Source organism: Salvelinus fontinalis, chromosome 18, assembly GCF_029448725.1.
Source record: "Salvelinus fontinalis isolate EN_2023a chromosome 18, ASM2944872v1, whole genome shotgun sequence".
Classification (NCBI taxonomy): Eukaryota; Metazoa; Chordata; class Actinopteri; order Salmoniformes; family Salmonidae; genus Salvelinus; species Salvelinus fontinalis.
The window spans coordinates 15,764,655-15,791,270 of NC_074682.1; the positions used below are offsets into that span (position 1 = coordinate 15,764,655).

Below are 26,616 nucleotides of genomic sequence, written 5' to 3' on the forward strand. Positions count from 1 at the left end.
CATTGTCTTGTATGTTTTGATGATCTTGTTTTTATAATTAAGAGGTTGGCCATGATAAGAAACCAATGAAACAAAACAGTCAATCAGAACTATTTATTTATTACTCATTATCACCCGCAGCCATATTCGGGTAAAAACGTCTGAGTTAGTTTCAAGTTATATGGGGATGTGTGAAATGTACTCCTCAGCCTTAAGTGTCTCCATTTGCGCTAGCTTTTCTCATGGCGTCGAGTGGAAAAATGCTTCAGAAGGGTGGTCACGTGTGCTAGCAAGGCAGAAGTCCGGAGTTCGCGCCAGGTATGGGAGGAATTTATTCTTGTAATGCAAGCAGCGTGACGTCCTTTACTCAGACATGGCATTTAATTCATACAAACATTCATAGTCCAGATACAACATTATTGTATTTCAGTGATCTTCCTTTTTTCAAAATAGACCAATACATCGGTGTTTCTGTGTGGACAAACAGTATGAAACCTTCCATGAGCTGAAAGGAAGAGCTCCTCCTCACATCATAAGACCTCTGAGTTCCATCCAATGTATATAAACCCTGGATTGCTGATACTATGTATTGGCCAATAAGAACCTTTAAAGCCACTGGTCGGCCATATTGTCACTCCCCAGAAGGAGCAGTTTCCCAAACTCGGTCTTGGACCCCCCCTGGGTGCAGCTTTAGATTTTTTTGCCCTAGCACTAGACAGCTGATTCAAATAACCAACTCACCATCAAGCTTTGGGGTTTGAATCAGCTGTGTAATGACAGGGAAGAAAACTAAAACCGAGTTTGAGAAACCCTGCTCCATAGGAATGAATGGAATTCTACAGTTTTTCAATTAAATATTTCAAGAACACAATTACACATATTTAAGTGTTTGTTGTTGTAGTGGGGACAGTAACATTAGTACTTTCAACAAGTTATACTTAAGAAAGTATGTTTTTATATATATTTGTATTTTAAATGTTTATGTTTAGCTCACATCATATAATGTAATAGTATGCATTAAGGTGTCCGTAATAGAATAAACATGGCAAAAATTAATGTACACATTAATACATGCATTTCTATAACTTCCTAAATATTTTTTGCAAGGGTGGGGGAGTGACAAGATGGAGGTGCACCCCCTGTCAGTCATCTAGTGTGTGTATATATATATGTATATATATATATATAAATCATTAGTTTCACCTTGTGAAATGTGCTCTTGAGAACAAGAACCAGTAGCATTAGAAATGACAAGTAACACGGCTCCTTGTGGCTACCTGAACCCAAACCCACATTTGACCATCAAGACATGAATTGTGCTTGTAGTTTTCATTTTTTCATTGTGGTTGTAAATGGTAGGCTTACTTTTTTTTAACTTCCTCTATGCTTTTGTTTAGGTCACCCTTTCTGGCCTAGTACCGTTGTGCAGCGGCAGCGACAGACCAGACAGTATTGTGTATTATTATTTTACTCTCAGTCTTCCCTCTCATCAGGTATCCCAGTGTTTGCCACAGTCCTGGCAGCTGGCCTCTGTCATGTAGAGGTATGAGCTCATGGCCTCCCTCAGCCCCTTGCTCACCAGAGTGTCCTCTGAATCCACTCTGCCCTTACTGAAGATCATTGAGCTGGGAAGACAGAGGCAGGCACATGGAATGTGATATAACTACCACCAGTATATGCATCATCTTACAATGTGAATTACAATGCAGTTAATTGCATAGCTATAGCATGACACGTCATATCATACTGACAAATAGTCAAATAAGTAGTGTGTAGATCACTTGGGACACAAAGTATGGTAGATGGAGGATTTAGGAATGTGCCCCACCTGTCTACATCCTTCCAGTTGAGGGTGGGCCTCCTGATAGCTTTGGGGTACGGTCTAGTCATAGTAGTATTGTTTGAGCCTTGGATGATGCAAGGCTCCCTCAGTAAACAGCACAACCCATCTGCTGACTCTGTGGATAGACATGTTTCCAAATGTTTAGAACATTCTCTACCCAAACAACTTATTACAGTAGTACCATACAGTCCACCCTCTTTGCATACCAGAGTAAGAACTGTGGTGTAATAATAATGCATTTGAGCCCGTCGATGGGCTTGTACCCACCAGAGTAGTGTTCCACCAATTGGCCCAGGGTGTAGAAGGTGAGGCCGGGGGAGATGTAGAACCAGCCGTTTTGGAGGCGACGGATGTGGTAGTGTTTCACTGTGCCCATGTACGAGGAGTCGGTCCTCCCAAGGACCGAGAGCGAGTAGGTGTCTGTGACCAAAAATAACACAAGACTCTTGTCACGCTACAGCAATGAAACAGTGCACAAGTCCTAGGCTAGTTGTTGTGCTTATAGTAAACTTTTTAAAACACTTGACATAACATTCAGTAAAATGAATTTAATTAAACGAGCCCTAAGCCATGAACATGGGCTCACCTGTGTTTGTCTGACTCTGTCGTATCAGGAAAGCCCCTGTGTAATTGTGTGGCATCAGCAGCAGCTCCTCTGCATTTAACCTGCTGATGCCATTATACTGCCACCTGATTAAAGATGGATGAGAAATATAAAATATTCACTATCAGAAGACAAATAAGATAGTACATTATATTTTTCACTCCTCTCCACCCTGCTAGGAAACTCCACTGGAACTACTGGTGCCATCATCCCCACTGGGGGAGGAGTGACATAATTAGGACATTGATGATGTAATTCAGAGCGAGAGAACATCTACAGTATTGCTCTTTCAAATTGATACATTCCAATTCCCAACCTCTAATGACATTCACTGATATGTAAACAGCTGTGACAGTCAGAAGTAATACTTGAGAATAAGTAGTAGGTATCTTACCTGTTTATTACTTTGGCAGTGTAGTGGCTGGGGATGTAACTCTCATTGCCTGTTGTTGTGGATCGCACCATCCAAAAATCCCCATCACTGCAAATAAAGAGGTCAGTCAGTGCATTCAACTAAACTATCAGAAACTATCACATACAATAGGGTCAGAAATTATTGACACCATTGATAAAGATGAGCAAAAAGGACTGTATAAAATAAATAAATACTGAGCTATATTGTATACTCCAAAAAGTTGGAAAATTATTATATTTTATACTAATACAATTGCTCAGAGAAATAGATTTTGTTCAACAAGTAATACAATATTTTCTCAAAAAGGTAGGTTTACAAATTATTGACAGCCCCGTTTTTAATACTTTTCGAGGATAACGGCCTTGGGAGGATAACAATACTGAGACTTTTTCTAAAATATTTTATGAGCAGGAGAACACATTGGGATCAATTTCAGACCATTCCTCCATACAGAATCTTTCCAGATTCTTGATACCCTTAATCTGCATTTATGGAATGCCCTCTTCAATTTAAATCTCTTCAATTCAAACCACAGGTTTTCAATGGGTTTCAAGTCCAGAGACTGAGATGGCCATTGCAAAATGTTGATTTTGTGGCCAATTAACACATTCTTTGTGGATTTTCATGTATTATTGGGGCTATTGTTTTGCTGGAAGATCCACTTGCAGTATCAGCCTCCTGGCAGATGCAACCAGGTTTTTGGCTAAAATGTACTGGGTAACGTTCATGATGCCGTTGACCTTAACAAGGGCCCCAGGACCAGTGGAAGTAAAATAGCCTCATAACATTAAAGCTCCACCACCATATTTTACAGTAGGTACGGGGTTATTTTCTGCTTATGCATTCTCATTTCAACACAAACAAACCACCACTCTGAGCAATTGTATTATTCTAAAACAATATAATTTCAATTTTTTGTTGCATAAAATATGAATCATTATTTGAATACTTTATTTGATGCAGTAACTTTTACTCATCTTTATCAAGGGTGTCAATAATTTCAGACACCACTGTATATGTACAGCTCCATGCGTGTATGCCACGTACTCTGATAACACAGTGAGCCTCTCCCCCATGCGGATGCTGGATTCCAAGGGATCTTGGGAGGGGAAGTCATAAAGGGACACCACCATGGGCCTGTTATTGTCTAAAAAGGAAGAATGGTTTTAATAGTTGCAATCAGCATTCACGCTGGCTGGTTGATGATTTTAGATTAGGTTAACAAATTCAAGAATTCAGAAGACCTATGGAGGAAGCTGGGCGTTTAGTATTACCTGACAGTGCAGGTTCAGTTGGATTCTCAAGGGTTGGCATATTGGATCGACCTTTGACGGGGCAATTCCCCATGACCAGCTGTTCTCTAGCTACAGTATATGTCTGTATGGCTCTATAGGCTGAGAGACAGAAAGAAGTGTAGTGTCATTTATCTTCTCTTGTCATATGGCCAACTAAAACAAGATGACACAGGAAGAGAAATGACCACAACCAGAAACCATCATTTCCCCAACCTGAAGTTTCCATTAAAAAAAATATATGACAAGCCTTACACATACATATTCATTACTATCTAAACATTAACTCTGAAGAAATAAAAGAGTTGGGTGCACTTTACAATACACAGGCCTTAGAACAGTATACTTACCAGTGGAATAACTTGTAATTAGTGTAAATGCAATACAAGTTGCTTCCATAGTATGTTAGTGGGTTATAAACTAAAACTGAAAACTTGCTCACCTTATTGAAAGAGAATAACGTCTCACTCCTCTGCTCTGTTGCTCAGGCAACTACTCCATTTACGCAGATGTGGCCAAAGGGTAGATAGAAACAAGACAGAGGCTCACTGGATGAGGACAGGTTTTTATGTCTCTAGTAGCTTCCTGTGAAGCCAAAGGCTCTGACATCCTCCTGACACAAAGCAATGTGTGGGTGTGTGTATGGAGGTTTGACATTTTATATATCAATAACATTTTATTTCTGCATAGGGGCACAAAAAACACAAGATCAATATTCTGCTTAAAATTACAAACTACTTTTTTCCAGGATTGTAGCAATCAGCATGTATTTAGTATAGGAAAGTATTCAGAACCCTTGACTTTTTCCACATTAGGCTAGGTTATAGCTTTATTCTTAAATTGGTTTAAAAAGAAATTCCCTCATCAATCTACACACAATACCCCATGATGACAAAGCAAAAACAGGTTTTAAGACAATTGCAGACCACGTGTAACCACGCCAGCCCAGGACATACACATCCGGCTTCTTCACCTGCGGGATCGTCTGAGACCAGCCAGCCGATGAAACTGAGGAGTTTCATTTCTGTCCATAATAAAGCCCTTTTTGTGGGGAAAACTCATTCTGATTGGCTGGGCCTGGCTCCCAAGTGGGCCCCTGCCCAGTCATGTGAAATCCATAGATTAGGGCCTAATTTATTTATTTCAATTGACTGATATCCTGATATGAACTGTAACTCAGTAAAATCGTTGAAATTGTTGCATTTATATTTTTGTTCAGTATAAATGACATATGTCTGTATTTCATTTTCAAAAAATTTGCTAAATGTTTCACTTTGTCATTACAGAGTATTGTGTGTCGATTGGTGAGAAAAATAAATACATTCAATCAATTTTAAATTCAGGCTGTATCACAACAAAATGTGGAATATATCAAATGGGAATGAATACTTTCCATATAGACTGTTGGACATCAGATAGGAGGAGAGGATCTGACTCACAAAAGATGATAATCTATTTTTCCTTGACCTAAACACAACTGATTAAGACCAGATGCACTCAGATGGAACATCTTGGTGAGACACAGAAATGAGCTATATGTTTGCACTCTCTGGTTAGCTGAAAAGGAAAAGCAAACTTCAGAGAATCTTTTCTGAGCTAGGGCATAGCTGACCGTTCTACTTTATTTTTAGAGCAAGCTAAAAATAGCCTGCCCTCACCGTTTACATGCAGTTTGAGGTCAACCGATGTAAGAGTGAGAGAAAAAGCTCACATGCGGTTGGAAACTATCGACCATATTCCTTTAAATCTTCTGTCAAGACAAAGCTGAAAGGTGTCAACTATTTTAGTCTGAAATGCATAACATTGATTATTTTTCTCAAACCTTTGCAATTATTAGATAGACTTGCTGGCGTGTTTGGTTGTGTGCGCAGTGGAAACACTTGAAGACATGACCACAAACCAAGGGCCCATTTTACATCTTCTAGCTTTATTTAGTAGTATAAATGAGTTGAATTGGCAGACCGTGATAAGCACCACTGGGCCCTGCAGTGAAGACTGAACACATTTTCACATTATAACAGGCTTGTTAAGTTGTTATTCATCGTGTATGTCTACTCAAGCGATGAGTGAACGGACTATAAAAACAAAAATGTAAAGCAGAAAAAGACGACATCAATTACAAAATAAACATTTTCGAAACAGATGAAAGGAGAAGTGATTGAATCTAGACAATCACATTGGCCCACGGTTCTTTCCCATTGAATTTCCTTACATTTTTGCATATTCCTAAAAAGCAAGTATAATGTTCTAAAACAACCAAAACACAGCGCATTCATTCTGTCATTTGGGCCAGTATAACCTGCCATTTGGAAAACAACACAATGCAGAGAAATGTACAGGAAGTCATGAATCTTGTGTTTGCACCCAGCTTGAGTGATCATTCTACAGTGTGAATGGAGTGACTCGGCAGAGCAGAGCAGTGCAGCAAGGTACAGTACAGGAAAACACACATCTACACTATGCCACACAATCAAAGGAGGCGTGTGTTCACAGTTCACAACATACAAAAAATGTGTCTAAATATGTGCAATGAATGAAGGTTTTAAGTGTAAATGTGTTCTAGAACATAGTATAAGAGAAGGAAGAGGAATGTGTGTTTAGACTACAGTGGATGTGAGAGATGGGACTCTTCAACCCCTCCTGTGCTGAGGAACCAATCCTATACACACAGACACATGGTGAATCAAATAAATAAAAGATGTGAAAGGCAACAATTGGAACAAAGGAGGGACAAACAGTAATTGAAACCCAGAAAATAAGTCTCCAGATTCACTTGCACAAGACACATGCATACATATGAAATGATGAGAAACAGTTGGGTGGGGGATCGTACCATCTAGACCCTTGGAGTATACAGTATATCTGATTCATCCTTTATTTTGTCCCCTCAGCTTGTGGCTCGAGGTTTGACATGTATACAGTATTATATTTAATCTTCAATTGTATATATTCTCATATTTATCACACAATTCATCACAGAACACCCTGGCATTGAGTAGCTTCGGAGCAGGGTAGGAGAGAGAGAGAGACTGGGAGACATGGAGGAAGAGAGGGCCATCGGTGAGGGCTGCTACCCTATGTGGAGTGAGGGAGAGATGGGAAGATTTAGCAGGAGACCTCCATGGTCTGGGGCCCAGGCTGGTTGTCCAGGCCCCCGGTGGTGTTGGCTCTCTCCAGCAAGCTGTTGAGGTTGCGGCTGCGGATGCTGTCCATGGAGGTGATGCTGGAGGAGGAGGTGGTGCGGGATCGGACAAGACGACTCATTCCAGCCGTGGGCACTACGACACAACACAGGGGTGTTAACATTCCAGTCACAATGCAGAGCACTTCATGCAATGCAGGATTCATGATGTGTTCCCTCTGTTAGGGAATCACATCAAGAAATCACACAAATACTGCAGACATTCACCATGCAGACAAATCTGAGGAAATAAAGGGACCAATATATATTTTTTTTAGACTTCAGCACCACACACAACTACACTATGCAAGCCAAAGACGCTGACAAGCATGTCTTGTAAAAAAGGCAATACAATAATAGCATAAAGCACTGAAAGAAATTGATAAAGGCAAAATGATGCAAAACTAGCACCTTGTGCAACAATAGGAAAAAATCTAACATAAGTTTCATGCTTAAAGGAGCCACATAATCACCTAAGCAAATGTCAACGTATGCAGACAGTTCTCCACTTAATTGAACAATACAGATGACCGAAAATACCAATAATATGATGTTAAATGGACTTTCTGAGCATACATTGACATTCATGTACTGTGTTAGGTTGAATGGAGGCTGGTATTTGGCCAACTGGTCTAAAACTGCTACTGCTTTAAAACCTGGTACCTGATTCGTTGCTCAGGTGACTGAGAAGAATGTAGGGAACTGTTAGCATTGATGGAGGGAGGAAAGGATTGAAAAAAGAAGAAAGGAGAACATATTGGACGGGAATAAGGTTTATGAAGGCTGAGGTAATGAATAGAAGTCATTTTGAAGGAAAAGGCAACTGCTGTATACCAGAGAGACACCCCCCCCCCTCCCCCAAAAAACAATGTGTTCTTGCTGTCTGATTCTGGGGTAGGGCAGAGACAGTGATAGCCCAAACGGGACAAAGCAGAATTTTGGCCAATACTCAACGGGCCCTTACAGCAAAACAACACCAACACTGTGACGAGAGTGTACCCTCATACATCTGTCAACGTGGTTTACAGGGTGCTGCACTGGGAACGTGACGAGATGCGTTAATGTCAAGCCATAGAGTCCATACCCGATCTAAAAAAAAGCTTTATTTCATAATGAGAAGATTTATTTTCATTCGGCCACACTTCACAATAGGAGGATATTCTTGCAACCTCTCCAACAAAGTTGCTGTCATTTAAATGGTTTGAAGTAGCTAGTTACATCAACAACTGTGTCAACTGATCTGTCTTTTTAATACAAGCCTAAAATGTGATACCATTTCTTTCAATGTGTGTATGGTGATTTTAGCTATTTTACTACTTATAGTTTTAGGATTATTGAGATTACTTATGAATTTATATTTGATATTATGTGCTTGTTTCTGTGCATCTATGTCTCTACAACACTCTCGCTGCAGAAAAAAAAACGGACTTGAAACGTAAAACTATGCTGCTTCAAACTAACCTCGCTTCGCTGACGTGATGCTTTTGCGTGCAGTATAACATATCTCATAGATCACTATGAGAAGAGGCTTTAATCAACTCTAATCTGACAGTGAAATGTCCTAATCTAATCATCAATCAAATGTATTTATGAAGCCCTTTTACATCAGCAGATACCACCAAATGTTTCTACAGAAACCCAGCCTAAAACTCCAAACAGCAAGCAATGCAGATGCACAATGGCTAGGAAAAACTCCCTAGAAAGGCAGGAACCTAGGAAGAAACCTAGAGAGAAACCAGGCTCTGAGGGGTGGCCAGTCCTCTTCTGGCTGTGCCTCTGCAGGGAATTTCTCTGTGCTGCATGGCCTTTACCTCCACTCTACAATTCTTCTCTCACACAGTGACACCTGGGGCTGCATGCAACCCTCCCACTGAGTATGACTGGGGGAGGAAACAGAAGAGCCTAGTACCATAGAAATGATGTGCTGGTGAAAGGTGAGAGGTGAAAACAGAGAAGCCTTTGCTTTGTGTCACAGGAAGAGCTGCATCTTAAACAATTTGGTTAGAAAACAAAACACACAAGGCAAGAGAGTCTCTCCCACGCAGAATTGAACAGGAAGTCAATTGCTGTTCAGAACATCTTTGTTGCTCGTCATTCATGCTACAAGCACTGTTTCTCACCTACTAAGAACTGAGGCTAGTCAACACTGCAAAGACGAAAGAGGAAATTACGTTAGCTGTGAGAGGTGAGGAGCGGCCTCCTCCGTGACCAGTGTGACAAAAAGAGGGTCCTTTCAGACACGACTGGCTGCACTCCAAACCCAGGAGGGGGTCTGGCAAAGGCTCATGGGAAACCGTGATGAAAACAATACTCATTTCAGCAACAGTTGTTATTTTGCTCACGTCAACAGGAAATACATTGAGAACACGTTAACCACAAAGACGTACAACAGCTTGTTAGTGGATAATCAATACTCAAGTCGAATTCCAAAGTAGCAAACAGTTACCAGTGGACAGAGACAAGTGGCCAGAGACATTATTTATTTTTCAAGTATGCTAGAAAGGAGTGGATATTGATATCACACATTTACAAAGAAAAGTAAGAGTTATGTACTTACTATAACCCATACCCTGAACAAAGTACTTGAAGGCCTCTGCCAGTTTCCCAGGCTGTTGAGGAGATGACAGTAAGTTAGTTATCAATGTAAATAAAAAATTACATTAAAAACACACACAAGGATATAATAACAGCATTTCAGAAGCTCAAACCTCACCTGCACAACCTGAGGCAAGCCTCCACAATCAGCCATCTACAGAGAGAGAGAGAGAACTTTTGAGTCACTACACATGCAATAGCTTAGCATCAAATATTTATGCATGACACACACAGGATGTCCTGCTTCACCTCACCTTAAACAGTGTAGTCTTGGTTGGATTTAACCTGGAATTGCACTCCACCTGAAACAAGTTTAAAGAGAGTTAGTGGACAAAACTTAATCACATAAAGGAACTGATTTTCAACATTTAGTTCCATCATCCTACTATATATATATACAAGCATGTAGAAGCGCACGATCCATAGTCACAAGCTAAACAACAACCACCTTAACTAACTCACCACTGCCTCCACTGCAGGAGATGTGTCTCCAACCACCAACAGAGAAGGGCACCTGGAGGGGAAGACAGGAGTTTCCATAAGCACTGTGATTTACAACAGGTCAGCTTGAGCATACTGCTGAAAACACGTCAAAACCAGTTCAAACTTTCAAACTCACGTCAGTGTGTTCACTGTGTCCTCATTCAGACCAATGACTGGCCTCTCGATTTCCAGATCCCGACGACTGTCATTGAAATAAAGAGAAAAAAAGGTTAAAGCCACATTTAGTCAGTCAGTAGTAGAGTCAGCGAGTACCGTGGGCAGGAGTGGATCCCTGCCCCCTCTCCATTCCTGCCTAGCGTACCCGTTGTAGGAGGCACAGAAGAGGGCCAGGTTGTCCTGATTGATGTCCTGGGCGATGTGAAGGCGGTAGGTCTGGATCAGCTCTTGGTTGTCTGTTAGCTCATCCTGGAGGAACACACAAGGCATCAGTATGGCTATGTGTGTGTATGGTATCATGACGTCATCTTCGATCACTTTTATATAAAAATGTTTCAAATCAGGTTAGTTTTTTGTATATTATCAAAGGTGAATGGAACTCAAAGATGGGCAGATGCCAACCCATCATTCTCACAGTGCTGAAGTGGTGAGCCATCACTGTGTCCACGATGTTACTGGTCCATCCAGAGAGCTGAAGAGAAAAAAAACAGGACACAGTTTAAGTAATACATAGCTAGGATTGTGGCAGTTAAGACATTTTGTCAGATGATTATTGTCATGCAAAAAAAGGTCTGCCGGTCTCACGGTAATTAACTGTTAATTAACATAAACATTTAGCATCTCCAGGCCTCCACGCATACAGGCAGCATAAAAGCCACTGATGCACGCCTTTGGAACATCTACATGTAAACAAAGTCTAATAAATCTATTTAATATACACCATCACAATAAATATATTATTTATTTTGGTCAGGTCTAAAGAAACATTACGATATGAAGTACATTTATTTTCAGAAGAACAGAATATGAGTTGGCCTAATGTAGGCCTAACACAGTGCCACCGACCCGGCCCACTCCCAAGGACTGTGGGCTCTCGTTCTCCGTGGCCGACGTGAGTAAGACATTTAAGCGCGTTAACCCTCGCAAGGCTGCCGGCCCAGATGGCATCCCTAGCTGTGTCCTCAGAGCTTGCACAGACCAGCTGGCGGGAGTGTTTACGGACATATTCAATCTCTACCCATCCCAGTCTGCTGTCCCCACTTGCTTCAAAAAGTCCACCATTGAGAGAATGGCGCCTGAGGGGATGGCTGCCATTTTACGTACTCCTAACCAACTGTGCTATTTTGTTCGTTTTTTCGCGTTGTTTGTAACTTATTTTTTAAACTTATTTTGTAGATAATGTTCCTGCTACCATCTCTTATGACCGAAAATAACTTTTGGACATCAGAACAGCGATTACTCACCTCGAACGGGACAAAGATTCTTTCTTTAACGAGTCCGACGCAAAGGATATACTGCTTTCTTGGGAACGGGCCCAAATCCCCGTCATTTAAGTGAGGAAAAGACAGAGAAAAAGGGGGCAGTGGACGGGCTGCCTTCTGAGAATTCGTAGGCGAGTGAGTAAACCCCCACTGCCATCCGTTTTATTGGCCAACGTGCAATCGTTAGAAAATAAAATGGATGATCTACAATCAAGATGATCCTACCAACGGGACATTAAACTGTAATATCTTATGTTTCATCGAGCTGTGACTGAACAACGACACAGATAATATAGAGCTGGCGCGATTTTCCATGCATCGGCAGGACAGAGAAGCTACGTCTGGTAAGACGAGGGGTGGGGGTGTGTGTCTATTTGTCAATAACAGCTGGTGCGCGATGTCTAATATTACAGAAGTCTCTAGGTATTGCTCGCCTGAGGTAGAGTACCTTATAATAAGCTGTAGACCACACTATCTACCAAGAGAGTTCTCATCTATATTATTCTTAGCTGTCTATTTACCACCACAAACCGATGCTGGCACTAAGACCGCACTCAACCAGCTGTATAAGGCCATAAGCAAACAAGAAAATTAATATCCAGGAGCGGCGCTCCTAGTGGCCGGGGATTTTTAATGGAGGCAAACTTAAATCCGTTTTACCTCATTTCATGTCACATGTGCAACCAGAGGGGGTAAAAAAACAACTCTAGACCACCTTTACTCAACACACAGAGATGCATACAAATGTGACCATAATTCTATCCTCCTGATTCTTGCTTACAAGCAGAAACTAAAGCAGGAAGTACCAGTGACTCGCTCAATACGGAAGTAGTTAGATGACGTGGATGCTACGCTACAGGACTGTTGCTAGCACAGACTGGAATATGTTCCGGGATTCATCCTATGGCATTGGGGAGTATACCACCAAAGTCATCGGCTCCATCAATAAGTGCCTTTAAACAGCTTGGAAAATTCCAGAAAATGATGTCTTGGCGTTAGAAGCTTCTGATAGGCTAATTGACATTATTTGAGTCAATTGGAGGTGTACCTGTGGATGTATTTCGAGGCCTACCTTCAAACTCAGTGCCTCTTTGCTTGACATCATTGGAAAATCAAAAGAAATCAGCCAAGACCTCAGAAAAAAAATGTAGACCTCAACAAGTCTGGTTCATCCTTGGGAGCAATTTCCAAAACACCTGAAGGTACCACGTTCATCTGTACAAACAATAGTACGCAAGTATAAACACCGTGGGACCACGCAGACGTCATACCGCTCAGGAAGGAGACGCGTTCTGTCTCCTAGAGAGGAACGTACTTTAGTGCGAAAAGTGCAAATCAATCCCAGAACAACAGCAAAGGACCTTGTGAAGATGCTGGAGGAAACAGGTACAAAAGTATCTCTATCCACAGTAAAACGAGTCCTATATTGACATAACCTGAAAGGCTGCTCAGCAAGGAAGAAGCCACTGCTCCAAAACCGGCATAAAAAAGCCAGACTACGGTTTGCAACTGCACATGGGGACAAAGATTGCACTTTTTGGAGAAATGTCCTCTGGTCTGATGAAATAAAATAGAACTATTTGGCCATAATGACCATAGTTATGTTTGGAGGAAAAAGGCGGAGGCTTGCAAGCTGAAGAACACCATTCCAACCGTGAAGCACGGGGGTGGCAGCATCATGTTGTGGGGATGCTTTGCTGCAGGAGGGACTGGTGCACTTAACAAAATAGATGGCATCATGAGGCAGGAAAATTATGTGTATATTGAAGCAACATCTCAAGACATCAGTCAAGGAGTAAAAGCTTGGTCGCAAATGGGTCCTCCAAATGGACAATGACCCCAAGCGTACTTCCAAAGTTGTGGCAAATAGCTTAAGGACAACAAAGTCAAGGTATTGGAGTGGCCATTAAAAAGCCCTGACCTCAATGCTATAGAAAATTTGTGGGCAGAACTGAAAAAGCGTGTGGGAGCAAGGAGGCCTACAAACCTGACTCAGTTACACCAGCTCTGTCAGGAGGAATGGGCCACAATTCACCCAACTTATTGTGGGAAGCTTGTGGAAGGAAACCTGAAACGTTTGACCCAAGTTAAACAATTTAAAGGCAATGCTACCAAATACTAATTGAGTGTATGTAAACTTCTGACCCACTGGGAATGTGATGCAAGAAATTAAAGCTGAAATAAATCACTCTACTATTATTCTGACATTTCACATTTTTAAAATAAAGTGGTGATCCTAACTGACCTAAAACAGGGAATTTTTACTAGGATTAAATGTCAGGAATTGTGAAAAACTGAGTTTAAATGTATTTGGCTGAGGTGTATGTAAACTTCCGACTTCAACTGTACATATCCCAACCAGAAGCCATGGATTACTGGCAACTTCCGCATTGAGCTAAAGGCTAGAGCTGCCACTTTCAAGAAGAAGGACACTAATCTGGACGCTTATAAGAAATCCCGCTATGCCCTCACGAACCATCAAAACAGGCAAAGCGTCAATACAGGATTAAGATTGAATCCTACTACACCGGCTCTGATGCTCGTCGGATGTGGCAGGGCTTTAAAACTATTACGGACTACAAAGGGAAACCCAGCCGCGAGCTGCCCAGTGACACGAGGCTACCAGACTAGCTAAATGCCTCTTATGCTCGCTTGGAGTCAAGCAACAATGAAGCATGCATGAGAGCACCAGCTTTTCTGGACGACTGTGTGATAACGCTCATGGTAGCCGATATGAGCAAGACCTTTAAACAGGTCAAACATTCACAAAGCTGCGGGGCCAGACGGATTACCAGGATGTGTACTCAAAGCATGCGAGGTCCAACTGGCACTGACATTTTCAACCTCTCCCTGACCGAGTCTGTAATTCTGACATGTTTCAAGCAGACCACCATAGTCCTTGTGCCCAAGGAAGCGAAGGTAACCTGCCTAAATGATTACCGCCCCGTAACACTCATGTCGGTAGCCATGAAGTGCTTTGATAGGCTGGTCATGGCTCAGATGACGCAATCTCAATCGCACTCCACACTGCCCTTTCCCACCTGGACAAAAGGAACACCTATGTGAGAATGCTATTCATTGACAACAGCTCAGCATTCAACACCATAGTGCCCATAAAGTGCATCACTAAGCTAAGTACCCTGGGACTAAACACATCCTTCTCCTTCTTCCCCAGGTGGAAGGGGTTGGCAACAACACATCCGCCACGCTGATCCTCAACACTAGGGCCCCTCAGGGGTGTGTGCTTAGTCCCCTCCTGTACTACCTGTTCACCCACGGCTGCATGGCTCCAACACCGTCATTAAGTTTGCTGACGACACAACAATGGTAGGCCTGATCACCGACAATGATGAGACAGCTTATAGAAAGGAGGTCAGAGACCTGGCAGTGTGGTGCCAGGACAACAACTTCTCACTCAATGTGAGTAAGACAAAGGAGCTGATCGTGGACTACAGGAAAAGGCGGGCCGAACAGGCATTAACATTGACGTGGCTGTAGTGGAGCGGGTCGAGAGTTTCAAGTTCCTTGGTGTCCACATCACCAACAAACTATCATGGTCCAAACACACCAAGACAGTTGTGAACAGGGCACAATAACACCTTTTCCCCGTCAGGAGACTGAAAAGATTTGGCATGGGTCGCCAGATTCTCAAAAAGTTTTACAGCTGCACCATTGAGAGCATCCTGGTCGGTTGCATCCCCGCCTGATATGGTAACTGCTCAGCATCCGACCGTAAAGTGCTACAGAGGGTAGTGCGTACGGCCTAGTACATCACACGGGCCAAGCATCCTGCCATCCAGGACCTATATATTAGGCGGTGTCAAAAAATTGTTAAAGATCCAGTCACCCAAGTCATAGACTGTTCTCTCTGCCACCGCATGGCAAGTGTGGGACCAAAAGGCTCCTTAACAGCTTCTACCCCCAAGCCATAAGACTGCTGAACAATTAATCAAATTGACACCACCCCACATTTGTGTTTTACACTGCTGCTACTCGCTGTTTGTTATCTATGCATAGTCACTTCACCCCTACCTACATGTACAAACTACCTCGACTAACCTGTACCCCCGCACATTGACTCGGTACCGGTACCCCCTGTATATAGCCTCATTATTGTTATTGCATTACTTTTAATATTTTTTTTACTTTGGTTTATTTGGTAAATATATTCTTAACTCTTTCTTGAACTACACTGTTGGTTAAGGGCTTGTAAGTAAGCATTTCATGGTAAGGTCCACACCTGTTGTATTTGGCGCATGTGACAACTAAAGTTTGATTTGATTTAACTTTGTTACTGTACCCAAGAAAGCAAAGGTAACTGAACTCAGTGACTATCGCCCAGTAGCACTCACTTGTCATCATGAAGTGCTTTCAGAGGATAGTTAAGGATCACATAAGCTCTACTGACACCCTAGACCCACTTCAAATTGCATACTGCCCCAATAGACCCACAGACAATGCAATCGCCATCGCACTGCACATTGGCCTATTCCATCGGGACAAGAGGAATACCTATGTAAGAATGCTGTTCATTGACTATAGCTCAGCCTTCAACACCATAGTACCCTCCAAGCTCATCATTAAGCTTGAGGCCCTGGGTCTCAACCCCGCCATGTGCAATTGGGTCCTGGACTTTCTGACGGGCCGCCCCAGGTGATGAAGGTAGGAAAAAACATCTCCACTTCGCTGATCCTCAACACTGGGGCCCCACAACGGTGCGTGCTCAACCCCCTCCTGTACTCCAGGTTCACCCATGAGTGCGAGGCAACACAGGCCTCCAACTCAATCATAAGTTTGCAGATGACACAACAGTAGTATACCTGATTACCAACAATGATGAGGCAGCCTACAGTGCTGAGGTGATGGCCCTGGCGACGTGGTCCCAGGAAAATAACCTCTCCATCAATATCAACAAAATGAAGCACGCTCCTATCCACACCGATGGGACCGCAGTGGAGAAGGTGGAAAGCTTCAAGTTCCTCGGCATACACACCACTGACAATCTGAAATGGTCCACCCACACAGACAGTGTGGTGAAGAAGGCGCAACAGCGCCTCTTCAACCTCAGGAGGCTGAAGAAATTTGGCAGACACACAATTGAGAGCATCCTGTCAGGCTGTGCCCTGCAACCGCAGGGCTCTCCAGAGGGTGGTACGGTCTGCACAACGCACCACCGGGGGCACACTGTCTGCCCTCCAGGACACCTTCAGCACCCGATGTCACAGGAAGGCCAAAAAGATCATCAAGGACAACAACCACCCGAGCCACTGCCTGTTCACCCCACTACCATCCAGAAGGCGAGGTCAGTACAGGTGCATCAAAGCTGGGACCGGAGACTGGAAAACAGCTTATATCTCAAGGCCATCAGACTGTTAAATAGCCATCACTAGCTGGCTTACACCCGGTTACTCAACCCTGCACCTTAGAGGCTGCTGCTCTATATACATAGACATGGAATCACTGGCCACTTTAATAATGGAACACTAGTCAGTTTAATAATGTTTACGTACTGCTTTACTTATTTCATATGTACAGTATATACTGTATTCTATTCTACTGTATTTTAGTCAATGCCACTCCAACATTGCTCATCCTAATATTTAAACATTTCTTAATTTCATTCTTTTACTTTAGATTTGTGTGTATTGTTGTGCATTGTTAGATACTACTGCACTGTTGGAGCTAGGAACACCCTGCTAAATATGTGTATTTGATTTGATGCCATAGACTGTAGGCTTGTTCATTTAGCTTACAATATATGCTTATAAGTCCCATCCCATTATTTTATATTGTATGATTTTATAGTAAGAAGTATATAATTTAACTTAAAATAGAAAGTATATTTTTCCCATTCTACAGCGAAGTTGCTTTGTTGAGCGTAAAAGTGATAATTTAAAACAGCTCTAAATCTAGCATATAGGGCCTATGTGGCAACTTTAGTTATGAGTGATACAAAACTTAGAATGTCTTAGAAATCAAAACATATATGGGATGTATGATGCGACTATAGGCTATTGATGATTTGAGAATGTCGCAAAAAAAGCTTGTGCTCTGTTCCTTGCCTCAGGCTGTACAGCTGTTCTCCCATTAAGTGATCATATTTTCACCCATCAGACGATTCTCATTTTAGTCTTTACCAATATGGAAAATGAGTTTAGATTTAGAATGGCCCAATGGGCAGGAACCAGGGTGGGGGGAGAAATGTGTAATCTGTATGCACTCAAATAGTGAATGAAGGTCGTGCGCTTTCCCGGAGGTCTGTTTTCAACGATTCCGGATAAGCTACTTCTCTTTTATAGCGGAGCTGTGCTTAATATGAGCAGCTGAGAAATACACCTATTTCAACTACTGTTTGAGAAGAACGCTCTCACTGCGCGACAGGTGATATTCCGCCTAAACTCTGAATGCCATGGGCTCTCCAACCCTGTTCCTGCACCTACCAAGTGCTTCATTTCGAAAACTAAGTGAAATCTGTTTGGGAAAATCAACAATAACATGTTTTCGCAACGAAACATATTTCACCCAATTAATTATGAAAAATAAATAAAAAATCCCTATTACTAGGCTATTCAAAATCAAATACAAATTCACTATAATTGTAGACTAACTGTAAGCCGCCCTGCACAAATCAATGAACCAACAGCATCGACTAGGGCTATACGTTCTCTCTCAGACTAGTGTATAGACATTTTGGAGCGCAGCATAACGTAACCAGTCCATCCAGTATGAATAATAATACAGTCTACACTCAAAGGCCATTACTCAAATGAGTTTAATAGAGTAGAGGATAGACCATGTATGTTTTTCTGCCATGGGTAATATGCGATACGCTATGTATTGTATAATGGCTCGGTTTTTTTTCAGGCTTGGGCTCATTAGCCTATGTGTATGCATGCATAAGCTTTAATATTTGAATGAATCACCTTAGAAAGCACTGTCAATTTAGTTGCATAAGGCTTTGAAACAACATCCACAACGACCATGTTTTCCACTTAGTTTCAACCTGCTGTTGAACTTCTTTCTTCAAATTGATCAGTAAGGGGAGTTTTAAAAGCATGATACTGTTTTGATGATAAGTGTCTGATGTGATTTTCGACCTTATGGTCGTTAGTGAGTTGGGTACTACCAAAACATGTCCAGAGTGCATAAAAGGAGATTACCGTGTCTCAAGAGGACTGGGGGGCTCCAGAGTGGCACAGCGCTCTAAGGCACTGCATCTCAGTGCTAGAGGTGTCACTAAAGACCCTGGTTCGATCCCGGGCTGTATCACAACTGGCTGTGATCGGGAGTCCCATCGGGTGGCGCACAATTGGCCCAGCGTCGTCCGGGTTAGGGGAGGGTTTGGCCGGGGTAGGCAGTCATTGTAAAATAAGAATTTCTTCTTAACTGACTTGCCTGGTTCAATAAATGTATATATATATTTTTTTAAACGGTCACATGGAATTTTACTTCGGTCATGACTCATGACTGCCGGTGTGACGGTAATATGGTCACTTCTAGGAGATGAAAATGATCTAGGTCTTGGTCTGTAAATACGGGTGATTGGGTTGAGGACTACTGACCTTGGAGGCAGCCCAGTCGATCCATCCCTCGGCACACGGATCCACGTTGATCAGAACCAGGCCCTCTACCAGAGTAGGGTTGTTCAGCTGCAGGCGAGAGAAACAACATATCAGCCCCCCAACATGAGGAGAAGCAGCATAGCATCATTCCAGTCTTCATACATAGTATAGTAAGAAAGGATTGAAGATGACTCAGGGAGATGTAGTGATTGGCGTTAAAACTGCATTCAGAATGCTACAAACATTTGTAATTTTCAAGAAAGGCCAGATGTATCAACAGAGGCTGCTGAGATGCTGGTTACCTGAAACTACATGTTAACATCAAATGCAACAACAGTTGGTACCAATCTAGCTACCTTGTTTCCATTTCACTCCAACCCCTAACTAATGGAATTTGAAAATAAATGTTGAGCAGACCCCCAGAGGAACATCAAACACTGTGATTCCTAAATCCTCCAGACTATTTCCACTCTGTCCTCCTCCTCGTGCTCTCTCACTCCACTCATTCTCGTTCTCCTCTCTTCTAGAGAATGCAGCAGAGCTAAAATAAGCCAGGCATTGAGCTCAGAAAGAAAAAGAGCACAGGAGAGATGGCGAGTGAATAACAAGGTGATTCACCCCCCTCAGAATGGCACGGTTTATAATAGACAAGAGGACTGGTGAAATGCTGCTGTGTGAATTGGATGTTCAGACTGTAGAGGAAGCTGTAATAGTCCACACAGAGATGAACTGAGAGAGACAGGTGATTTCAGAAAAAGAAAATAGACACTGGATGAGAGAGCTGTTGTCAAGTGTTAAGTAGACTTACTGCAAACCGGGATAGGATGTAGGCTCCTGCTCCCACGCCAATCCCAATCACACTGTTCACCCTGTGGACATCAGGAAATACATCACACCATCAGCAACACCAACTTCCACTGGTTTATCCATCACAACCTGAACGAGCCATCTGATCAATGTCCATGTCACTCACTTGAGCTGAGTCATAACCGAGGGCAGCATCTCAGACAGTTCGTCCATGGTCGGGTACTGGTACCCGGTGGGGAAGGGTGCTGCCGCCTCCTGCTGTCCGGGGGCGTCCACGTGGACCACAGCAAAGTGCTGCGTGATCTCTTGCATGTCCTCAAAGTTAAACAGCGTGTTGAAGCACGACTTATCTGCACAGAGAGGGGACCAAAAGGATAGTAATGCAAACCCATTCATTAGATATGAAGAAATAGAAACTGGGTGGGTCGAGCCCTGAATGCTGATTGGCTGATAGCCGTGGTACATCAGACCATATACCATGGGTACGACAAAACATTTATTTTTACATCTTTAATTATGTTGGTAACCAGTTTATAATAGCAATAAGGCACCTCTGGGGTTTGTGATATTTGCCAATATACCACGGCTAAGGGCTGTGTTTAGGCATTCCCTGATGCGTCATGCCTAAGAACAGCTCTTAGCCGTGGTATATTGGCCATATACCACACCCCCACGTGCCTTATTGCTTGAGTAAACCTAGAAATAAGATACACAAGAATGGCACAAACCTATCATAAATAAAACACAAATCCATGGCACAAACTTACAAGTAATACTTATAGAAGATAAGTTACATGTTTATAAACACACAGTCTTAGATAATAGTATTACGGTTAATCTGCACACTCACGATTGAGTCCGATGTCATGGTAGGTGAGGATTACTGGCCGATTGCCCTTGGGAACGCCCCTCATGGTCACATGGAGCACGCCATGCTGAGTCTCAATATCATGCTCCTGCAGCCAATCAGAGAGGAGAACAGACAGGTCAGGGCGTTGGTAGACAGATCTGAACAGTACGGAGGTAGGGAGGGAGCCACCCTGGTGGCCAGACCAACATATGCCCAATTCCAAACTGACTCCTAGGCCCTTGGACATTTTCACCGTATTGTTTTGTCTTATCTAATCTTTTTCAATCTACACCAAGTGCCTCAGGGGCTGTGTAGGGGGATCTGGAGTGGGTTGGATGTGGACATTTAAGGATTAACATTCTAATTACAGTTTACTACATCATTCCTCAGATATGAGAATGACATAAAAAGCCAAACAAATTGACAATCCAATCATGAGTGAGTCCTTATGATTGAATGCACACAGACTATACAGCTTCCTGCCTCCTATCCAGAGCCCTCAGATGGGACGAGGAGGAGCAGAGAGTGTGCACTGGGCAGAGGATCAGATGGTTCTCTTGGAGATTTTAAAATGCACTCCACCCCAAAGGATTACTGTGCAAAAATCCAGAGTCATCGCCTCCATTGAAAGCTGCCACTGCAGGGAGGACTAGCCCTCTTCTATTCAAATTCAGACTCAAACTGCCTTCATTTTTCTCCATGCCTCTCTCTGCACTAAATAGCTTCCTTTCTTATCAAGAGACTGAACCCTAAAATTACACAGAGACAGAGACTAGAGCCATCTATAAAATGCTGAATGATTTTTAGGATTCCAAGTCTGTGCATGAAGGTTTTCAGTGTAACCGAGTCAGATAATAATCTGGCTGACATGGGCAAATTAGGCCCAAAAATATGACAGCAATAAACTGCCATCTTTCTGAGCTTCATCACATATCATGACTTGAAACAGGAAGTGATGCAATACACCAAGGAAATAACAGCGTCATTCCCTGGTGTGCCTCCACACTTCCTAAAGACCAATCCTGTACCTCTCTAAATCCGTGACAGCAGTATCTGCTGACGTCACACACCATACGCAAGGTCGGCATGACTTGGGACTGGGTATCTGAGCATGTTAATGTATGAGTGTGAGCGAGTGTGTATAGGAGCATGAGGTCGTGGTGGTCACAGAGCTTGCCTAGTCTCAGGGCGCACTGGTCATGCAATAATTAAGAGAGCGAAAGGAGCCTCCTCTGCTCAGAGGCAGGGCTGGGAACACTGCAGCAGGAACCATTTGAACATTTAAGAAATGAGAATGGTGGATTTCAAAGTTGCTCTGGAGGAAGTGAAGGTTAAACCTACCGGTCAAGGACAATGCAGCGGTATCCCTGTCTAAGATCTCAACCAAACATACCAGCCATTTTCAATGCTTTAAAATTCACTATAGTCAAATTAAGACTTCATTTAAATGCACGGAGGCAAGTACATGCATTAATTATCAGCCAGGCGCTCACAGAGTGGAGACAAAGACAAACACAGAACAGAAACATGGCGACACATGCAACAGAGATCAATGGAAAAGGCTTTTCCTCAGGTTACCGTCTTTACTATTATATGTTGTTCATATCAAAGTATTATGAAAAAGAAGAGACCCCGTTAAACAGCTCTGCATTCAAAGAACGTATTTGAAGCTCACAGAAATGACACGATGGTCAAAGGATGAAGGCAGCACGACTTGTTGTTATTAACAATGAAACACTCCCTTTCTGTGTTGCTGCACGACTTGTTGTTATTAACAATGAAACACTCCCTTTCTGTGTTGCTGCACAACCTGTTGTTATTTACAATGAAACACTCCCTTTCTGTGTTGCTGCACAACCTGTTGTTATTAACAATGAAACACTCCCTTTCTGTGTTGCTGCACAACCTGTTGTTATTTACAATGAAACACTCCCTTTCTTTGTTGCTGCACAACCTGTTGTTATTAACAATGAAACACTCCCTTTCTTTGTTGCTGCACGACCTGTTGTTATTAACAATGAAACACTCCCTTTCTTTGTTGCTGCACGACCTGTTGTTATTAACAATGAAACACTCCCTTCTGTGTTGCTGCAAAAGGAGTGTTTCAGGTTGAGAGAAGGACAGCAACAAGGACACAGTGAGTGAGATAAAAAACGATTGTTCAAATAAATGGAGCACAAACACACAATCGGATGCTGCTGATGAGTGAGAAGAAGAAGAGACAGAATGATAGAACAGAAGAGAGAAGATAAGCAGAGCATGAAAGAGTGATTAAAGATGGATAAAAGGATGACAGAGGACAGGAGACCCACTGATGAAAAACAAACACAAGGGAGTGGCTTTTTTGGCATAGAGGAAGAATATGGTTTATCATAAACACCATGATCTGAACAAGGCCCCAGATCCAGTCATCTAGCTTAGATCCGTGTCTTTGGGTTGTATTGATCTAGGAGTAAGCCACGCATGCGGTCTGTTTCCTTAATCTTTCTCTCTTTACACACACACACACACACACACACACACACACACACACACACACACACACACACATCGCAGTTGAGCCTCAGACGCAAACAGAACTGGGGCGGGGCTGCTGGCCTGGAGAGGGAGGGGGGAGAGTAGTGAGCACTGCAATGGCTGCACCCCTTTTACCCTTTACCAAAGTGAAACTGTGCTTCTTTAATGGGGGTTTAGACAAACTTCATAGCATGTGGAGGAGAATGTTAATCTGGGGTTTGGATTTGTGGTTGGTTTGGATCAGTCGTCAAAGACGGCTGATAACGATCTATAACAAATGGACGGCTAAGGGCAGAGAGGTGCCCTGCAGAGACACCCAGAGGAATCTGCCAAAGATGGAAACAAAGTCACCACAGAAGGAAAAGAGAGCACAAGGAGAGGATAGAGAAGGTGATGGAGGGAGGAGGAGAGGATAGAGAAGGTGATGGAGGGAGGAGGAGAGGATAGAGAAGGTGATGGAGGGAGGAGGAGAGGATAGAGAAGGTGATGGAGGGAGGAGGAGAGGATAGAGAAGGTGATGGAGGGAGGAGGAGAGGATAGAGAAGGTGATGGAGGGAGGAGGAGAGGATAGAGAAGGTGATGGAGGGAGGAGGAGAGGATAGAGAAGGTGATGGAGGGAGGAGGAGAGGATAGAGAGGGTGATGGAGGGAGGAGGAGAGGATAGAGAGGGTGATGGAGGGAGGAGGAGAGGATAGAGAGGGTGATGGAGGGAGGAGGAGAGGATAGAGAGGGTGATGGAGGGAGGAGGAGAGGATAGAGAGGGTGATGGAGGGAGGAGGAGAGGATAGAGAGGGTGATGGAGGGAGGAGGAGAGGATAGAGAGGGTGATGGAGGGAGGAGGAGAGGATAGAGAGGGTGATGGAGGGAGGAGGAGAGGATAGAGAGGGTGATGGAGGGAGGAGGAGAGGATAGAGAGGGTGATGGAGGGAGGAGGAGAGGATAGAGAGGGTGATGGAGGGAGGAGGAGAGGATAGAGAAGGTGATGGAGGGAGGAGGAGAGGATAGAGAAGGTGATGGAGGGAGGAGGAGAGGATAGAGAAGGTGATGGAGGGAGGAGGAGAGGATAGAGAAGGTGATGGAGGGAGGAGGAGAGGATAGAGAAGGTGATGGAGGGAGGAGGAGAGGATAGAGAAGGTGATGGAGGGAGGAGGAGAGGATAGAGAAGGTGATGGAGGGAGGAGGAGAGGATAGAGAAGGTGATGGAGGGAGGAGGAGAGGATAGAGAAGGTGATGGAGGGAGGAGGAGAGGATAGAGAAGGTGATGGAGGGAGGAGGAGAGGATAGAGAGGGTGATGGAGGGAGGAGGAGAGGATCGAGAGGGTGATGGAGGGAGGAGGAGAGGATAGAGAGGGTGATGGAGGGAGGAGGAGAGGATAGAGAGGGTGATGGAGGGAGGAGGAGAGGATAGAGAGGGTGATGGAGGGAGGAGGAGAGGATAGAGAGGGTGATGGAGGGAGGAGGAGAGGATAGAGAGGGTGATGGAGGGAGGAGGAGAGGATAGAGAGGGTGATGGAGGGAGGAGGAGAGGATAGAGAGGGTGATGGAGGGAGGAGGAGAGGATAGAGAGGGTGATGGAGGGAGGAGGAGAGGATAGAGAGGGTGATGGAGGGAGGAGGAGAGGATAGAGAAGGTGATGGAGGGAGGAGGAGAGGATAGAGAAGGTGATGGAGGGAGGAGGAGAGGATAGAGAAGGTGATGGAGGGAGGAGGAGAGGATAGAGAAGGTGATGGAGGGAGGAGGAGAGGATAGAGAAGGTGATGGAGGGAGGAGGAGAGGATAGAGAAGGTGATGGAGGGAGGAGGAGAGGATAGAGAAGGTGATGGAGGGAGGAGGAGAGGATAGAGAAGGTGATGGAGGGAGGAGGAGAGGATAGAGAAGGTGATGGAGGGAGGAGGAGAGGATAGAGAAGGTGATGGAGGGAGGAGGAGAGGATAGAGAAGGTGATGGAGGGAGGAGGAGAGGATAGAGAAGGTGATGGAGGGAGGAGGAGAGGATAGAGAAGGTGATGGAGGGAGGAGGAGAGGATAGAGAAGGTGATGGAGGGAGGAGGAGAGGATAGAGAAGGTGATGGAGGGAGGAGGAGAGGATAGAGAAGGTGATGGAGGGAGGAGGAGAGGATAGAGAAGGTGATGGAGGGAGGAGGAGAGGATAGAGAAGGTGATGGAGGGAGGAGGAGAGGATAGAGAAGGTGATGGAGGGAGGAGGAGAGGATAGAGAAGGTGATGGAGGGAGGAGGAGAGGATAGAGAAGGTGATGGAGGAGGAGGAGAGGATAGAGAAGGTGATGGAGGGAGGAGGAGAGGATAGAGAGGGTGATGGAGGGAGGAGGAGAGGATAGAGAGGGTGATGGAGGGAGGAGGAGAGGATAGAGAGGGTGATGGAGGGAGGAGGAGAGGATAGAGAAGGTGATGGAGGAGGAGGAGAGGATAGAGAAGGTGATGGAGGAGGAGGAGAGGATAGAGAAGGTGATGGAGGAGGAGGAGAGGATAGAGAAGGTGATGGAGGAGGAGGAGAGGATAGAGAAGGTGATGGAGGAGGAGGAGAGGATAGAGAGGGTGATGGAGGAGGAGGAGAGGATAGAGAGGGTGAGGGAGGAGGAGGAGAGGATAGAGAGGGTGAGGGAGGAGGAGGAGAGGATAGAGAAGGTGAGGGAGGAGGAGGAGAGGATAGAGAGGGTGAGGGAGGAGGAGGAGAGGATAGAGAAGGTGATGGAGGAGGAGGAGAGGATAGAGAAGGTGATGGAGGAGGAGGAGAGGATAGAGAGGATGATGGAGGAGGAGGAGAGGATAGAGAAGGTGATGGAGGAGGAGGAGAGGATAGAGAAGGTGAGGGAGGAGGAGGAGAGGATAGAGAAGGTGAGGGAGGAGGAGGAGAGGATAGAGAGGGTGAGGGAGGAGGAGGAGGAGAGGATAGAGAGGGTGAGGGAGGAGGAGGAGGAGAGGATAGAGAAGGTGAGGGAGGAGGAGGAGAGGATAGAGAAGGTGAGGGAGGAGGAGGAGAGGATAGAGAAGGTGAGGGAGGAGGAGGAGAGGATAGAGAAGGTGAGGGAG

General features: G+C 44.0%; 2 protein-coding genes across 5 annotated transcripts in view; both read right to left on the minus strand.

Annotated features, from left to right (window-relative positions):
* Window positions 1-78: 78 nt before the first annotated feature.
* LOC129815054 (src-like-adapter 2) lies at window positions 79-5,939 on the minus strand. The gene is made up of 8 exons (XM_055868363.1): window positions 4,576-5,939; window positions 4,116-4,235; window positions 3,889-3,988; window positions 2,821-2,907; window positions 2,409-2,512; window positions 2,090-2,242; window positions 1,808-1,937; window positions 79-1,604 (listed from the first exon to the last, which is right to left on the minus strand). The coding sequence occupies exons 2-8, from the start codon at window positions 4,186-4,188 to the stop codon at window positions 1,469-1,471; spliced, it is 783 nt and encodes a 260-aa protein (XP_055724338.1). The 5' UTR covers window positions 4,189-4,235; window positions 4,576-5,939; the 3' UTR covers window positions 79-1,468.
* Window positions 5,940-6,040: 101 nt separating this feature from the next.
* LOC129815053 (protein NDRG3-like) overlaps window positions 6,041-26,616 on the minus strand; it is a 64,537-nt gene continuing 43,961 nt past the window's right edge. For 2 of the 4 annotated variants that reach the window (XM_055868359.1, XM_055868360.1), the window contains 13 exons: window positions 21,051-21,156; window positions 20,367-20,550; window positions 20,202-20,262; window positions 19,394-19,480; window positions 10,985-11,041; window positions 10,715-10,818; window positions 10,529-10,594; window positions 10,372-10,423; window positions 10,164-10,211; window positions 10,028-10,063; window positions 9,872-9,923; window positions 7,978-8,016; window positions 6,041-7,411 (listed from right to left, as the gene is read on the minus strand). In XM_055868359.1, the coding sequence (XP_055724334.1) occupies window positions 7,239-7,411; window positions 7,978-8,016; window positions 9,872-9,923; window positions 10,028-10,063; window positions 10,164-10,211; window positions 10,372-10,423; window positions 10,529-10,594; window positions 10,715-10,818; window positions 10,985-11,041; window positions 19,394-19,480; window positions 20,202-20,262; window positions 20,367-20,550; window positions 21,051-21,156 (1,065 nt within the window). In that variant the 3' untranslated portion in view covers window positions 6,041-7,238. Of the gene's footprint in view, window positions 7,412-7,977; window positions 8,017-9,434; window positions 9,461-9,871; window positions 9,924-10,027; window positions 10,064-10,163; window positions 10,212-10,371; window positions 10,424-10,528; window positions 10,595-10,714; window positions 10,819-10,984; window positions 11,042-19,393; window positions 19,481-20,201; window positions 20,263-20,366; window positions 20,551-21,050; window positions 21,157-26,616 lie in introns of those variants that run through there. The other 2 variants (XM_055868361.1, XM_055868362.1) reach the window with 2 other exon arrangements.

What these genes read in the sequence shown, in the direction of transcription:
- LOC129815054 (XM_055868363.1), bottom strand. Translation starts at nt 4,188, where the DNA reads ATGGGGAATTGCCCCGTCAAAGGTCGATCCAATATGCCAACCCTTGAG. An exon ending in ACTGCCAAAGTAATAAACAG is followed by an intron (nt 2,513 to 2,820) that starts GTAAGATACCTA and finishes ATCTTTAATCAG; the next exon opens with GTGGCAGTATAATGGCATCA. An exon ending in AACTGGAAGGATGTAGACAG is followed by an intron (nt 1,605 to 1,807) that starts GTGGGGCACATT and finishes CTGTCTTCCCAG; the next exon opens with CTCAATGATCTTCAGTAAGG.